The sequence below is a fragment of the Phocoena phocoena genome, chromosome 13 (genome assembly GCF_963924675.1).
Source record: "Phocoena phocoena chromosome 13, mPhoPho1.1, whole genome shotgun sequence".
Lineage (NCBI taxonomy): Eukaryota > Metazoa > Chordata > Mammalia > Artiodactyla > Phocoenidae > Phocoena > Phocoena phocoena.
Genome location: NC_089231.1, coordinates 27,741,450 through 27,755,115, shown reverse-complemented (window position 1 = coordinate 27,755,115; position 13,666 = coordinate 27,741,450). Strand labels below are relative to the sequence as shown.

The 13,666-nt window shown below is 40.8% G+C and overlaps 1 protein-coding gene across 1 annotated transcript in view; it reads right to left on the bottom strand.

The window, feature by feature from the left end:
- PSTPIP2 (proline-serine-threonine phosphatase interacting protein 2) overlaps window positions 1-13,666 on the bottom strand; it is an 84,827-nt gene that overhangs the window by 20,454 nt on the left and 50,707 nt on the right. Inside the window, exons 2-5 of the mRNA XM_065889859.1 lie at window positions 12,997-13,097; window positions 7,856-7,933; window positions 3,298-3,332; window positions 1,770-1,876 (exon numbers count right to left, since the gene is read on the bottom strand). Of these exons, the coding sequence (XP_065745931.1) occupies window positions 1,770-1,876; window positions 3,298-3,332; window positions 7,856-7,933; window positions 12,997-13,097 (321 nt within the window). The remainder of the gene's footprint in view (window positions 1-1,769; window positions 1,877-3,297; window positions 3,333-7,855; window positions 7,934-12,996; window positions 13,098-13,666) is intronic.

The window sequence follows — 13,666 nt, the reverse complement described above, 5'->3', positions numbered from 1 at the left end:
ATTGCGACACAAGTAATTACAAATTTATTAATGAACTTCGGACTCTGCAAAGAAAGCTCAGAAGGTGTTTTCCTGCTCTTGAGAGCACACAATATAGGGAATTTGGATGACAGTGGTGGAAGGAGCCCAGGCGCCTCTGTTGCTTAAGAGAATTCAGAACAGTTCTTCTAGCTGTGAGAACTTGGTCTTTGTAACCTGCTAGGAAGGGAAGTTTCAGAAGCCTTGCAAAATTAACAAAACTCTCCCTGAAATAACTAAGGCAACCGAGGGCACTTAAGAATGTGAGGAAATGACCCTCTTCTCCTCTTAGGGGAAATCATGTGTGCAGAGACTCCGGTTGTCTAAGGCATTTTGCTTCTGAAAAATTGTAAATCCTTTGGAGAGGCAGGCAGGGCTGACAATGTCAGCCAAAAAGAGTTTGACCGTCCAGTAGATGGGTGTAATATACATATTATTTTTGCTCTGAAAAGTACTTTAGGTCAGATGCACCCCCTCAAACCTCATACATGAAGCTTGAGTTTGTGTGAAAACACCTGACATGATGTTCCTTAACTGTTGGTTTCTACCCTTCCTTCCTATAAGAGGTATAGCAGTTAAGAGCGGCTCATGAAATAACAATATATGTAAGGCAGTCAGGCTCTTAAGATACTGCCACCCACTCTGAATGCCAAGTGGCCACAAAGGAAGCTGGAATTAGACTCTGATTTAGAACCACAGGCAAAGTTGCTGAGATTGAGGTAGGAGTAGAGCCAGCTGTTTACTGAATACACACTGCAGACTTCCAGACACTAAAGGGCCAAGATGAAGAAAGATGTCCAAAAAGTCCATGCAGAGCTGTATGGAGAGATCTGGGTGGGAATGTTTGGATGCCAAATAGGGAAGAGCTTATCCCCCACGTGAAGTTCATTCACACCCTGGAGACCAGATGTTAAAAAAAGTTCTTGGGACTTCCTTGGCAGTCCAGAGGTTAAGACTCCGTGCTTCTGGTGTGGCCAACAAATTTAAATAATTAATTAATTAAATGTAAAAGTTCTGGAAGGGCCCTATCTGGCTGCCAGGCCAACCTGAATGTACAAGTCTTTAAGGAACAAAACAGAAGGAAGTCAGAACAGTGGTCTAGTCTAAGGAACACTTTAATATAAATCTGGACTTCTTTTCTTGATGCCTATAACTTCCCAAATGTTTACCAGTTTTATTAACTCTTGTTCACTCCCATCTCCTTCCATATAATTGGCCAGAATAAACCCTATAAATGAAAAAGAGCCTGTAAACATCTGCTTTGAGGCCAAAAAGACTTGAATTTCCCAGGGCCTCAGTTTCCCTATTTGTAAAATAGGGTGGTTGGACGACATTATGGTCTCCAGGGAGAACATGGGTCCCCTCCACTTCTTATCCTCCCCTTACTGCCTTGTCCAGGAGGAGGAGTATGGTCTGAGAGCCTACCACCTTGGTAGCACATGCTAGACCCTTATGAAGACAGAGGGGTTCCCCTTTCCAGTCATAGTTTAAACAGTGGCAGCAGATATAAAAAGAAGAGGAAAGCAGGCTGGATCCCTGACTCTTACAGCAATTAAAAAAGAACTGCCCTAACGTGCAAATGGGCACAGAGGCATCACCATCTAGACTGAGTGCCCGTATGGTTCCCAGTAAATAATCTCATAGGTTAAAAGAAGAGTGTGGGTGCTTGAGGGTAGGAAATGGGTCAAGGAGTTTAATGAACAAACAAGCCTGGAAGAACGGCAACATCTTAACACATACGTAAACCCGACCTTTTTTCGCTGTAACTTTTGCTTTTCCCTGAATTCTTCCATCTTCCTGGCCTCTTCTCTTAGAGTCTGTGCAAGCTGAATGTGACTTTGTGCCACACTGTCTATTTCTGCAAAAAGAATTTAAAAAAATAAACAAGATCTACACATGTCTGAATTCAAACCAAAGAAACTATACAAAAAGTTTAAATACATACAAAATGCTAGGGCAAGTGGTAAAGTTAACCTGCTTCACTTGGTCACCAACATTTATTGAGCCCCTCCATGTGCCCAGCATTGCCCTGGCCACCAAGACCGAGCTGGCAAACCTTTAGCTTAGCTTCCTACCACTAACTGCTACTAACCTAGTATATGCCCAGGGCCAGGGAGAAGCTCATGGAGCTTGCATGCCAGCACACATTACTAAACCCATTACAATTTCAAATTCGATCCTATTTCTCATTACATGACTCTAAGGTTCTTTCCATCTCTAAAATCTCATGAGCCCGTAAGAAATTTATCTCTGGATAGAAAGATTATTGGTGTTTTTCCTTTTATTTTCTTTGTAATAAGCATGGCTTACTATTTTAATAGAAAAACCGAAATGCTTACCTTTCTTGTTCTAAGAAAACAAACTGAAGATGGCATTAAAGCTAGAAAGACTGACAGATCTGACCTAAGAAAAAATTTTAAACTCGCGTGTGTGTCAAATAACCTTGAACGAGGTTAGAAGGTACATGGCAAACTGGAAAAAATATTTTCAATTTATGTAACTAAGGGCTTTCACAAATCAAAATAAATATATATACTCCAGTATTTTTTAAATGGTTAAAAACCATGAAATTTTTAAAAAGATTGGCCAAATAGCCAGTAAACATTTGAAAATGTATTCAGCCTTAAAACGACTGAAAAAACACAAAGCTTTAAAACCCTGAAAACTATCACTTTTTACCTTTCAGTTTGGCAAAATTTTTAAAGTGTAAAAATTCTTGGTATTGGCAAGCATGGGGAAAAACAGCATTGTTGGTGGGGAAAACATCAGTATCACCTTTCTGGAGGAAATGTGGTATTTTGTAGAATAAAAATATTTTAAATGTAAGAGTGAGACAGATCTGCATGAACTGAAACGGAAAGATGTCTAGAACCACTCAACTAGCTAAAGAAACATGTTAAGCACATACTGTGCCACATTAAAGTCCTTAGCTTGGAAGCATGAAGAACAGAAGGACTTAAAGTCTTAAATTCTGAGTAACAGGCCCAGGGAATACTAGAACTGGACAGGACCCCTGGAAGATCAGTGCCAGGGCCTCACCCTGAGCTTCCAGTGTGAGAACCACTGCCCTAACTAAGTCAAATGTACATCACAACGTGCAAGTGTGGACGGTTCTCCAGCTCATTTCAACTCTGAAGGGCTATTCCTCACCTTAGGAGTTGCTCTGATTTTTTTTTTTTTTCACCCAGTATGAGATTGCTGTTCAAATTAAAACTCACCTTTGATGACAGACACATAGCTTGCCAAAGACAGCAAATACATTTTTAAAGAATCACTTACGTAGCTTGAAGACGTCAAGGGCCCGCTTCAGGGTGCTTAAAAAAAAAAGCACATCTATAATTTCGGTTCTGGAAATTGGCTGTATAACCTTATTATAATGCCATTGTATGTTTCTCCCAGCCCACATCTTAACTGATAGCCTATGGTCTGATCTTTGCCTGGGAGCTTGAGAAGACACCAAAAGATCAAGACTTCTTCAGTCCAGTTTCCTCTCTCTTACCCTTTCAGTCCCAGGCACAAGCATCATAAATGCTTCACTGTCTACCTGGGTGGAGCCAGATGCCAAAATTCTTTTTTTTTTTTTTTTTTTTTGCGGTACGCGGGCCTCTCGCTGTTGTGGCCTCTCCCGTTGCGGAGCACAGGCTCCAGACGCGCAGGCTCAGGGGCCATGGCTCACGGGCCCAGCCGCTCCGCGGCATGTGGGATCTTCCCGGACCGGGGCACGAACCCGTGCCCCCTGCATCAGCAGGCGGGCTCTCAACCACTGCACCACCAGGGAAGCCCCCAAAATTCTTTATGCTTCATTTCTCCCAACAATAATATGGGAGTTATGGTCCCTTTCTCATAAGAATACCAGTCATTCTTTAAAGTATGGTAATTAGAAATATGAATACATAAAGGAAGGATTCAAACTGTGGCTCCTGATCACCTCCTTTTTCATCCATTCTTCAATCAACACATACTTACTGCACATAAACTATGGGCCAAGGCATTGCATTAGATGTTGGTGATTCAACAGTACAAGACAGATATTGTCCCAGACTTAAGAGTCTTAACAGAGGAGACAGACATTAAACACATTGATTTAGTGTTCCACCGCTGATGAACAAAATACCACAAATTTAGCAGCTTAAAACAAGACACATTTCTTACCTCACAGTTTCTGTGGAGAAGACCAAACTCATTTTTCATCCTTCTCCCAGTCTCCCCGCTCTTTTCCCTCATAACCCATGGCTCCTCCTCCCTTATAGCTCGCCCTTGCCCATGGTTTTAGTTCACCCCCATCCTACACTTCCTTAATAAGCCTCCTTTTAGGGCTTCCCTGGTGGTGCAGTGGTTGAGAGTCCGCCTGCCAATGCAGGGGACACAGGTTCGTGCTCCGGTCCGGGAAGATCCCACATGCTGCAGAGTGGCTGGGCCCATGAGCCATGGCCACTGAGCCTGCGCATCTGGAGCCTGTGCTCCGCAACGGGATAGGCCACAACAGTGAGAGGCTCACGTATCACAAAAAAAAAAAAAAAAAAAATTAAAAAAAAATAAGCCTCCTTTTAAGGTGAAGTGGCCCTGGGGATTTTCTTGCTCACTGTCGCCTTCATGGAAGTGTATCTCACTGGGCTCACTCCAGCCACTCAAGAAGGAATGGGACTTAGAGTGAAGTCATGGTACCCCAGCCCCTAGCCACAACAGCATGGGATCATGGATCATATTCTATATGTATATATGTAGGTGGAAAGTTCTGCTATTTTGCAAACTAATAACCCTTGTATCTTCCAGCTAGCCCCTTCTTTTAGCTACACCTCATTTTTCTCACTCTGTTTATTTGTCCCAAAACAAAGCGTTCTTATTTCTCCCTGCCTTTTCTCACATAAACATTCCCAGTTATTACAAACACACTAAGCAGAAAAACATAACTGCACAGTCTCCATACACTTTATCCATCTTACGATACAATTTTTCAAGGAATGCAATGCACTAGAAAAGTGTCCATATCCAAACAAATGCACAAGTGGCCCAGAAGGATGAATGAGCCCCACTGGAGAGCAGACTTATGACTGGAATTAGTGAGAGAGAAAGATGGCTATGGCTGCAGATACAACTAGAAGTCTTCCCGATAGTGAGTTGTGGAGTTGGAAAGTGACTTAGAGATAAAGTCTGTTCAGGGTCTAAAATTTTTCTCCCACCCTAAGTGACTGCCTTAAAACGCCACTAAAATAGCAGCCCCAAACTCCCTTTAGCTTGTCATCGGCTTTGTTGTCCCACACCATCACTTTATTGCTGTTTCCCGTGTTCAAAACTGATGACAATCTGAGGATAGAATCTGAACCTTGGGGATGGTGTTCTCTCAACGTCCATGCCCTCTTCTCCCTGGTGTTCTCCTTAACTGTGGGAGAAGAAAATATTCTGCCACCTTTTAATAAGCACTTTGGCCTTAAACCCTAACAGGGCCCATCAGAAAGCTGAAGTCTCTCAAAGTGGTCGATGAGGTGAAAAAATCCTATTTAGTCCCTGGACAAACAAAGTCGTGCACTCTCATCTAGGGCACCTTCCTAAAGATCATCCTGGAGGTGACAAAAACAGAAGTACCTGAATGGCCTTTCACTTCCACCTTGGAAACACAGTCCCCAGGTCTCATATCCTGTTGCACCTTCCTCTCTGAGGAATTCTTAGAAGGAAAACTGACGGGCTTTCGTCACAGAAGAGAATGGCGCTATAGTCTCTTAAAGGATTTACCAAGTTTAAGTCAAATGTGCAAGAAATATCGCTTTGGATCAGACTCATTCTGCCAAATATATTTTTCAAGAAGTACTATGTGAGAGAATATGGCTATTTTCCATCACATCACCTAAAATTTTTTTGGATATCTTCCCAAATGGCTTATGCTTCTTTATGAATAAACAAGTTTTTGGATCAACTGACCCACTAATCTTCCTTGAAAGTATCTAAACCCTCCTTGAACAACAGTGAAACCTACCTAATACTATGCACTTCTGACCTTGAACATAGAAATGTTTTACACATTCAAAAAAGAAACTAAACCAAGCAGGAAAAGAAAATAATCCTTAAAATTTAAAACAAACAAACTTAACTATATATAAAACTGTTTACATAATCACACAGAAAATAGTATTTTATATGACCTTAGAACACAGTGTTCTTAGTGGGATATAAGGTCAAGAAGAATTGCAAAAAGAACTGCAAAGAAATGTTAAGTTTCATTCAGAAGTTTTATTGTTAGTAGCAGTTTTATATTATTATTTTAAAACATTTTACTATATATTGTCATATAAAGCAAATAATTCTGCTAATATTGTCAGGAACCAAGATTTTTCAGTGCAAGAGGAAATAAATATAAAATGAAAGAAGTTAAGTGAACTGTAAAGTTAATTAGAATTGGAAATATCAATATGAACTCAGGCTTTTAAAATCTGTCCCCTGAAAGAGCCTAGAAACAGTGACACCTCTGTGACAATGACCAACACTAGAACTCAGAGTTTCATCTCTAAATATGGTTAATCATGAAAGGAAAACCTGGAGAAATATGTGGAAAAATAGCTGACTCCAGGTTTAAATTCACCAAAAAACTACATTAAGAAAATATGACGAGTATAAATAATTGTTAAATCTGGGTGATGGATTCACAGCCATTCATTACGTTTGTCTTTTTACTTTTCAATGTGTTTTAAATTTTTTCATTTAAAACATAAAAAATATATAGAATATAATCAACAAACAAATTCTCCTTGTACTAATGTCCTATGTCTGAGGGTAACAAGTTTTTAAGGTTTATGTAACTGTTAATATTTTAAATCTCTCCCAATGTTTTCCTCCCCCTCAATAATCCAATACTTTGTAGTCTGGGATAAGCGAGTGTGTGTGTGTGTGTGTGTGTGTGTGTGTGTGTGCGTTTTAGGATCAAGAGAAGAGAAGGGGAAGGGCAATGTCTTGTCTGCTCCCTATACTACCTCTGAGGGGACACAGACCTCAGGGTGTCTCTGCAGCTGTCTACAGCACAGCCAAAGCAGTGTGCATGTCAGCATGAGGTGTGATTACATCTGCAGAGATCTTCAAAGGTCTGCCTAAACAATTTCCCCCTAGTCTCCCTCAGTATGCTATGTTAGAGAAGGAATTTAGAAATTTCCATGTGAGTAGGACTGGCTACATAATTTGTGAGGCCCACTGCAAAATGAAAATGTGTAGGACCCCTTGTTTATAAATCACTAAGAATTTCAAATAGTGACAGCAAAGAGCATTAAACCAATTATGAAGCCTATCTATGTGTGAGATCCTATATGACTGCCCATGAAGCCAGCCCTGTATACGAGGGAGTGTGTTCCTAAAGTAGGCACCATGTCTGGCCATCTCTGTATCCTCAGAGTATTCAATGAATGATGGAAGAATAAATAATTGTGGTAAAGAAATCTCACACTGGTGGTGAGAACTATGAAATAGTGCAAAGAGAGTCTCTTGTAGCTATCACAAACTATGGGTGTGTTTTATACACACACACACACACATATATATATATATACATATAAATAAGACAATAATACCCTCTCTATTAAACTCCTAGCATAAAATTATATATAATTCTACCTATAAAAAGTATACATAGGAAAGGTCTTCAAGGAAAATTTAGAAAATATTAATGGGTTATGGCTTCATAATTCATTTCAGCTTTCTTTCTATTTTTCTATATATTTTTCACAACTGGAAATTAAAAAAAAATTTAAAAAATTTTTCACACTTCACCCTACTGGCCAGCTCTGCCTGCTGAAGTGATGGGGGCTCCTGAGTGGTATCAGTCAACCTAGAAACCAGAAAGAAATGTGGCACCTACTTGGTCTCAGACTGTCCACATGGCTTCTTCCTAGAGAGGCTAAGCAGATCTTTGCCATATTTCTCTTCAATTGATGCCCTAAAAGGAACATAAAAGAGGGTTATGAGTCCTTCTCAGGGCTGATTCTTATTTCAGACATATGGCACTTCCCTTGAAGGCAAAACTGTACCCTTGACAGTAGAAGCTCAGATATGACACAATTCTCTAAAATGTGAAACTCCCCTCTACAGAACCGGGAGGAACTGTAAAAGAACAGTGGCCTTCATCTCTAAGGTGTTCTTCTCCAGCAAAAAGTCTCTAGCTTGAATATTAAAGCCAAACCAAGCATGGCCCCTTGACCAATACTGGCTAGCACATTACAGAATAATTTTCAAAACTATGATCCATAATTTATATAAATAATCTATATAAATCTATATAGATATAAAATATACCTTTTTTAAGTGGAGTAAAAGATATTTCCACGAAATGCTGCAATCCTAAGGCCCACCCCTCCCATCTTCTCTAAGAGTATCCTTTAACCAACCTATAGAGTTCCTCATTCATAGTCAATTCAAATACACAGCTAAACCATACCAAAGAGAGAGGAATTTCAGAATATAAACCCTGAAGTTGGCATGTCTCACAAGAACATCTGCCTGTTACTCGGTGTGGCACAGGTCTGTGTAAAGCACAAAACATCCCCCACTTACCCCCTTCCCCTAGCCTCACGGCCCTCTGTCACCATCTCCACTTTGTGTCCCAGCCCCAGCCTTATCTAAACCATACTATCAGGTTATGGGCCTTTAAGCTCATCTACCCCACTTTCTTCAAATTAAAAAAAAAAAAAGTATATTATGAATACATTCTCACTGCAAAAGATTCACACAACACAAAGTCATATGGAATAAGACACAAAAAGTCCCCCTTCACGCTATCCCCCAATCCCACTCCTCTCCCCAGAGGGAGCCACTGCTAAGCTTGGTATGTACCTTTCCAGTCCTTTTCCTGCATTTACATACCTATATCTCACAAATACACAACTTTTAATGGTTACATAATTGAGATCATTCTATTATTTGCTGTTCTGTTTCTCACCTAGTAATAAATACATCATATAGAGCTTTCCTTATCAGTACATGCTACCCACCATGTTCATAATATGGAGTTTTCCACAGTTCAGGGTCACCCTATTTGTTTTTTCATTACTGCCAAAAAAAGCTAAATGAACATCCTCAGACAGATATTCATGGGCATCTCTGAGAATGTTTCTCTAGGCTAGGACTTCTGAGAAAGTTGATTTACTAGATCAGAGGAATATGTGTTTTAAATTTTAGGAAACAGTGCCAAATCGCCCTCCAAAAAAGCCTTCTCAATTTATATTCCCAAAAGTGTGTAAGAGTCCCATTCCCAGAAACCCTCCCCCACACTGGATATTATAATTCCTTTTTAATTATTACCAGTCTTTAGTGACAGAGGTTTAAAAAAACTCTCATTTTAATTTGCTTTTCCTTGATTTCTAGTGTGATTATGCATTTTATATATTTATTGGACATTTGTATATATTCTTCTATGAGTTACCTACTCATATCATCCCAATTTTTTTTTTTTTTTTTCCTGTACGCGGGCCTCTCACTGTTGTGGCCTCTCCCGTTGTGGAGCACAGTCTCCGGACGCACAGGCTCAGCGGCCATGGCTCACGGGCCCAGCCGCTCCATGGCATGTGGGGTCCTCCCGGACTGGGGCATGAACCCGCGTCCCCTGCATCGGCAGGTGGACTCTCAACCACTGCACCACCAGGGAAGCCCTATCCCAATTTTTTAACTGAGTGTTTTGTCTTTTTCCTATTATTTTGTAGAAGTTCTTTATTATGAATATCAATACTTATTCTTACATGCTATAAAGTTTCTCCCACTCTCATCTGTCCTTTCTAAATAACGACCTTATCCATTTTATTAAAATGATACATGCTCACTATTCAAAAATAAGGAAAAAGAAAAATATATAGAAGAAAGCAACAAACTGTCCAAAATTCCACCAACTAAAAATCATTAGTATTAATACCAGGTGATGATTGTAATGGACATTTCTTTATGCATATATGCAGGCAGGAAGGATGGACAGACAGGCATGAGTAATTTTAAAAGAATGAGACTATATTCTACATGCTATTTAAAAATAAAGTATTAAGCCGGATTTTATTTAAATTTCACAGAAGAAAAGAAAACTGAAAGGAAGCTGAAGGAATTGCTGAATTTCAAATAATTGTTTCTTTGCCACAGGAAAAATCAATTCCTAAAATATCCTTCTAAAGCTAAAAAGGAATTTATGAAAATAATTAAGGAGATTGAGACATTAAAATATTTTAATGACCTATTTCATTTTTAGACAGCCCACCCGTGAAAGGATGAGATGATTAGCACTATCGTACCTCCACCTCCTCCTTGATAATGTTTACATTATTTTTACTTCATTTGTGTCTATAACACACGCTGTTCTCCAATCATAATTCCCCCAGTTGTGTAGTCTTAACTATTTATTAAAATGGATGTGATGCTCACCACCAGTCCTATTACCATAGCTTTTCCATCCCTAAGACTTGTATTTTGGTTCAGTTCTTCACTTTGTGGTCTTTTGGCTGAATTTCATCACTTTGTGACCTTTTGACAAAATGGCTCAGAAGGGAGGGCATCAGTATTTCCTGAGTTCTTTCATATTTGAAACCATTTACCTGTGGCCTTCACATTTGAAATTATTATTTTTTACTTTTTATTGAAGTATAGTTGATTTACCAGGTTGTGTTACTTTCAGGCATACAGCAAAGTGATTCAGTTATACATATACATATATCTATATATGTTATTTTTCAGTTTCTTTTCCATTACAGGTTATTACAAGATATCGAATATAGTTCCCAGTGCTATACAGTAGGTACTTGTTGTTTATCTATTTTATATATAGTAGTGTGTATCTGTTAACCCCACACACCTAATTTATCCTCCCCCCACCTTTCTCCTTTGGTAACCATAATAAGTTTGTTTTCTATGTCTGTGAGTCTGTTTCTGTTTTGTAAATAAGTTTATTTTTATCTTTTCTAGATTCCACCAGTAAGTGTTATCATAGGATATTTGTCTTTCTCTGTCTTACTTCACTTAGTATGATAATCTCTAGGTTGATCCATGTTGCCGCAAATGGCATTATTTTATTCTTTTCTACGACTGAGTAGTGTTCCATTGTATATATGTACTACAGGTTCTTTATCCATTCATCTGTTGATGGACATTTAGGTTGCTTCCATGTCTTGGCTCTTGTAAATAGTGCTGCAATGAACCCTGGGGTGCATGTATCTTTTCAAATTAGAGTTTTTGTCTCTTCCAGATATATGCTCCAGAATGGGACTGCTGGATCATACGGTAACTCAATTTTTAGTTTTTTGAGGAACCCCCATACTGTTCTCCACAGTGGCTGCACCAATTTACATCCTTACCAACAGTGTAGGAGGGTTCCCTTTTCTCCACACCCTCTCCAACATTTATTATTTGTAGACTTTTTGATGATGGTGTGGCCTTTATATCTGAATGACAACCTCGCTGGTGTAATGAATGTTCTTAAACTTTCCCTCAGAACTCTGCTGAACTTGTTCCATTGGCTTCTGTCATTGAAGAGAAACCCAAGGCCATCCGGATTCCCTGCTGCTCATTCCTATTTCAAAAACTTGGTTCATTTCTTTCCTAGAGACTTGAAGTATTCTTTCTTTAACTAAATAACTTAACCAGGATGAATGTTAATGCTGATTCTTAAATAATCATAATCAATATTGATTACTGTCTATCAATGTTTCCTGGTTTATAGTGTGTGCCCTTCAGATCTATTTAGTTTTTCTACATTCCATGAAATTTTTCCTGGATTCTCTCTCTGAATACTTTTATTATTCCCTTTTGGTAAATTTTCTACTTGGGATCAGTTATGCAGATTTTGGAGTGGCTTTGTCTATCTGTTCTTGAGTTTGGGGCCCTGGTTCTTTTGCTCTTTTTGACTTCATATCTTCCTTCCTCCCTCTCTCCCTTCTTCTCTCCCTCCTTTTTTTTGGCCGAGGTAATTTGCATGGCTGTTGCGTCATTTGGGTTTATCTTGCTCCTGGTACTGTGGGCAACCCTATCTCCTTGCTCTGAAACCATGCATGTGAATTCTCTTTTCTGCCCTTCTGATTTATACATTACCTTCCCCTCACTACCACAGCTTGAGCAAGAATCCTGTGTTTTCTTGGGCCTCTACTCTTGGATTCTATTTCTAAATTTTTTGCCCACTCCTGATAATGTAGAGTGAAACACACCTGAAACTGACTCTAGTTGTAAAAAAGGATGCATTTTGGGCTTCCCTGGTGGTGCAGTGGTTGAGAGTCTGCCTGCCGATGCAGGGGACACGGGTTTGTGTCCTGGTCCGGGAGGATCCCACATGCCGCGGAGCGGCAGGGCCCGTGAGCCATGGCCGCTGAGCCTGCGCGTTCGGAGCCTGTGCTCCGCAACGGGAGAGGCCACAACAGTGAGAGGCCCGCGTACTGTAAAAAAAAAAAAAAAGGAAAGGAAGGGAAGAGAAGAGAAGGGGAGCGGAGGGAATCCTCTAAAGCATGTCAGATCCCCCCAGGCCACCAAGCCCACCACCCTGCGGAGCACCACGACTGGCCCCTGCATCTTTCCCACCACCGCAGCTCAGTGGTCTCTGAGCCAGGCTCTGCCTCCCTGTCACTGCACAGGCCCTGCTTGCCACCCTCCCATAGACACCTGGGTGTTCCTCCACTGACCAAAGCCATCTCTTCCTCGAGTTAAGGGACGCTTCAAGATCTCCTCCTCCATGACGCTGGCCCTCCGTTTTTGCCAGTCGTCCCAAGCTCTCCTCTCCTGTGAGGTCTTTCAGTATCATACGTATCACAAAACTTAGTATTTTATTATATTTTGTTTGCTGTTTCATTCATAAATCTTATCTCTTGAACGGCTTCCTAAAAGCTTTAGGACAAAGATATCATTTACTTCTTGGGGATCGTTCCATAACTTTACAGCAGAGGGTTTTGTGGACCATTAAAAACAAAAAAAAACAGTAAACTGTCCTTGTCTGTGTGGGAGTGTTTTGTCCATCCTCTGTCTTCAGAGAGAAACAACATGTACCTTTCTTTTAAAAAGTCTTCAAACTCTTTGCAGTTCTTGCGGCCATTGTTCAGATGCTGGATGATGGTCTCATAGCCAATGTTGCTGAGTATGTCTGAACTCTGGTGAGAAAAACAACACTGTGTGAGACGGGGAGCATGGTGACGGCAGCCCCGAGGCCTGAAGTGTGGACAGGGCAGGACACAGGGCAGCTGGCCATGGGGAGTTGCTGAAACACTTACCTCCAAGGCACATGTGACCAAAAAGGACAAAATAGAAGAAGTTCAGAGTGCATGTAGCTATGGAAGAGTTTTTAAAATTATGAAACTATAGGGCCACGAAACAGGAAGGAAGTGACAGAGGACTGAGAGGCACATGGACGAGGGAACTGGCTGGGCTTGGGGCCCCTCCCTGGGTCCCCACATGCCCTGATCAGGCCAGGCAGGGAGCAGGAACTGAGCCCCCTTCCAGCCTTCTGCTGAGTGACCCTCTATCCCACGGAGGGAAACTCAGTTACACCACAGGACCATTTTAACCAGGGATACACAGTGTTCATTGTGTCCTCACACCTGTCACAGAGCTTGACCCTGACATCTCTTCCCAAAGCCAAGAAGCCTGGTGTGAGGGTCGAGGGCACTGTTGAGCCATGCCCCAGCATTGGGAGAGGGAGGCCGGCTTCCCACTGTACCAG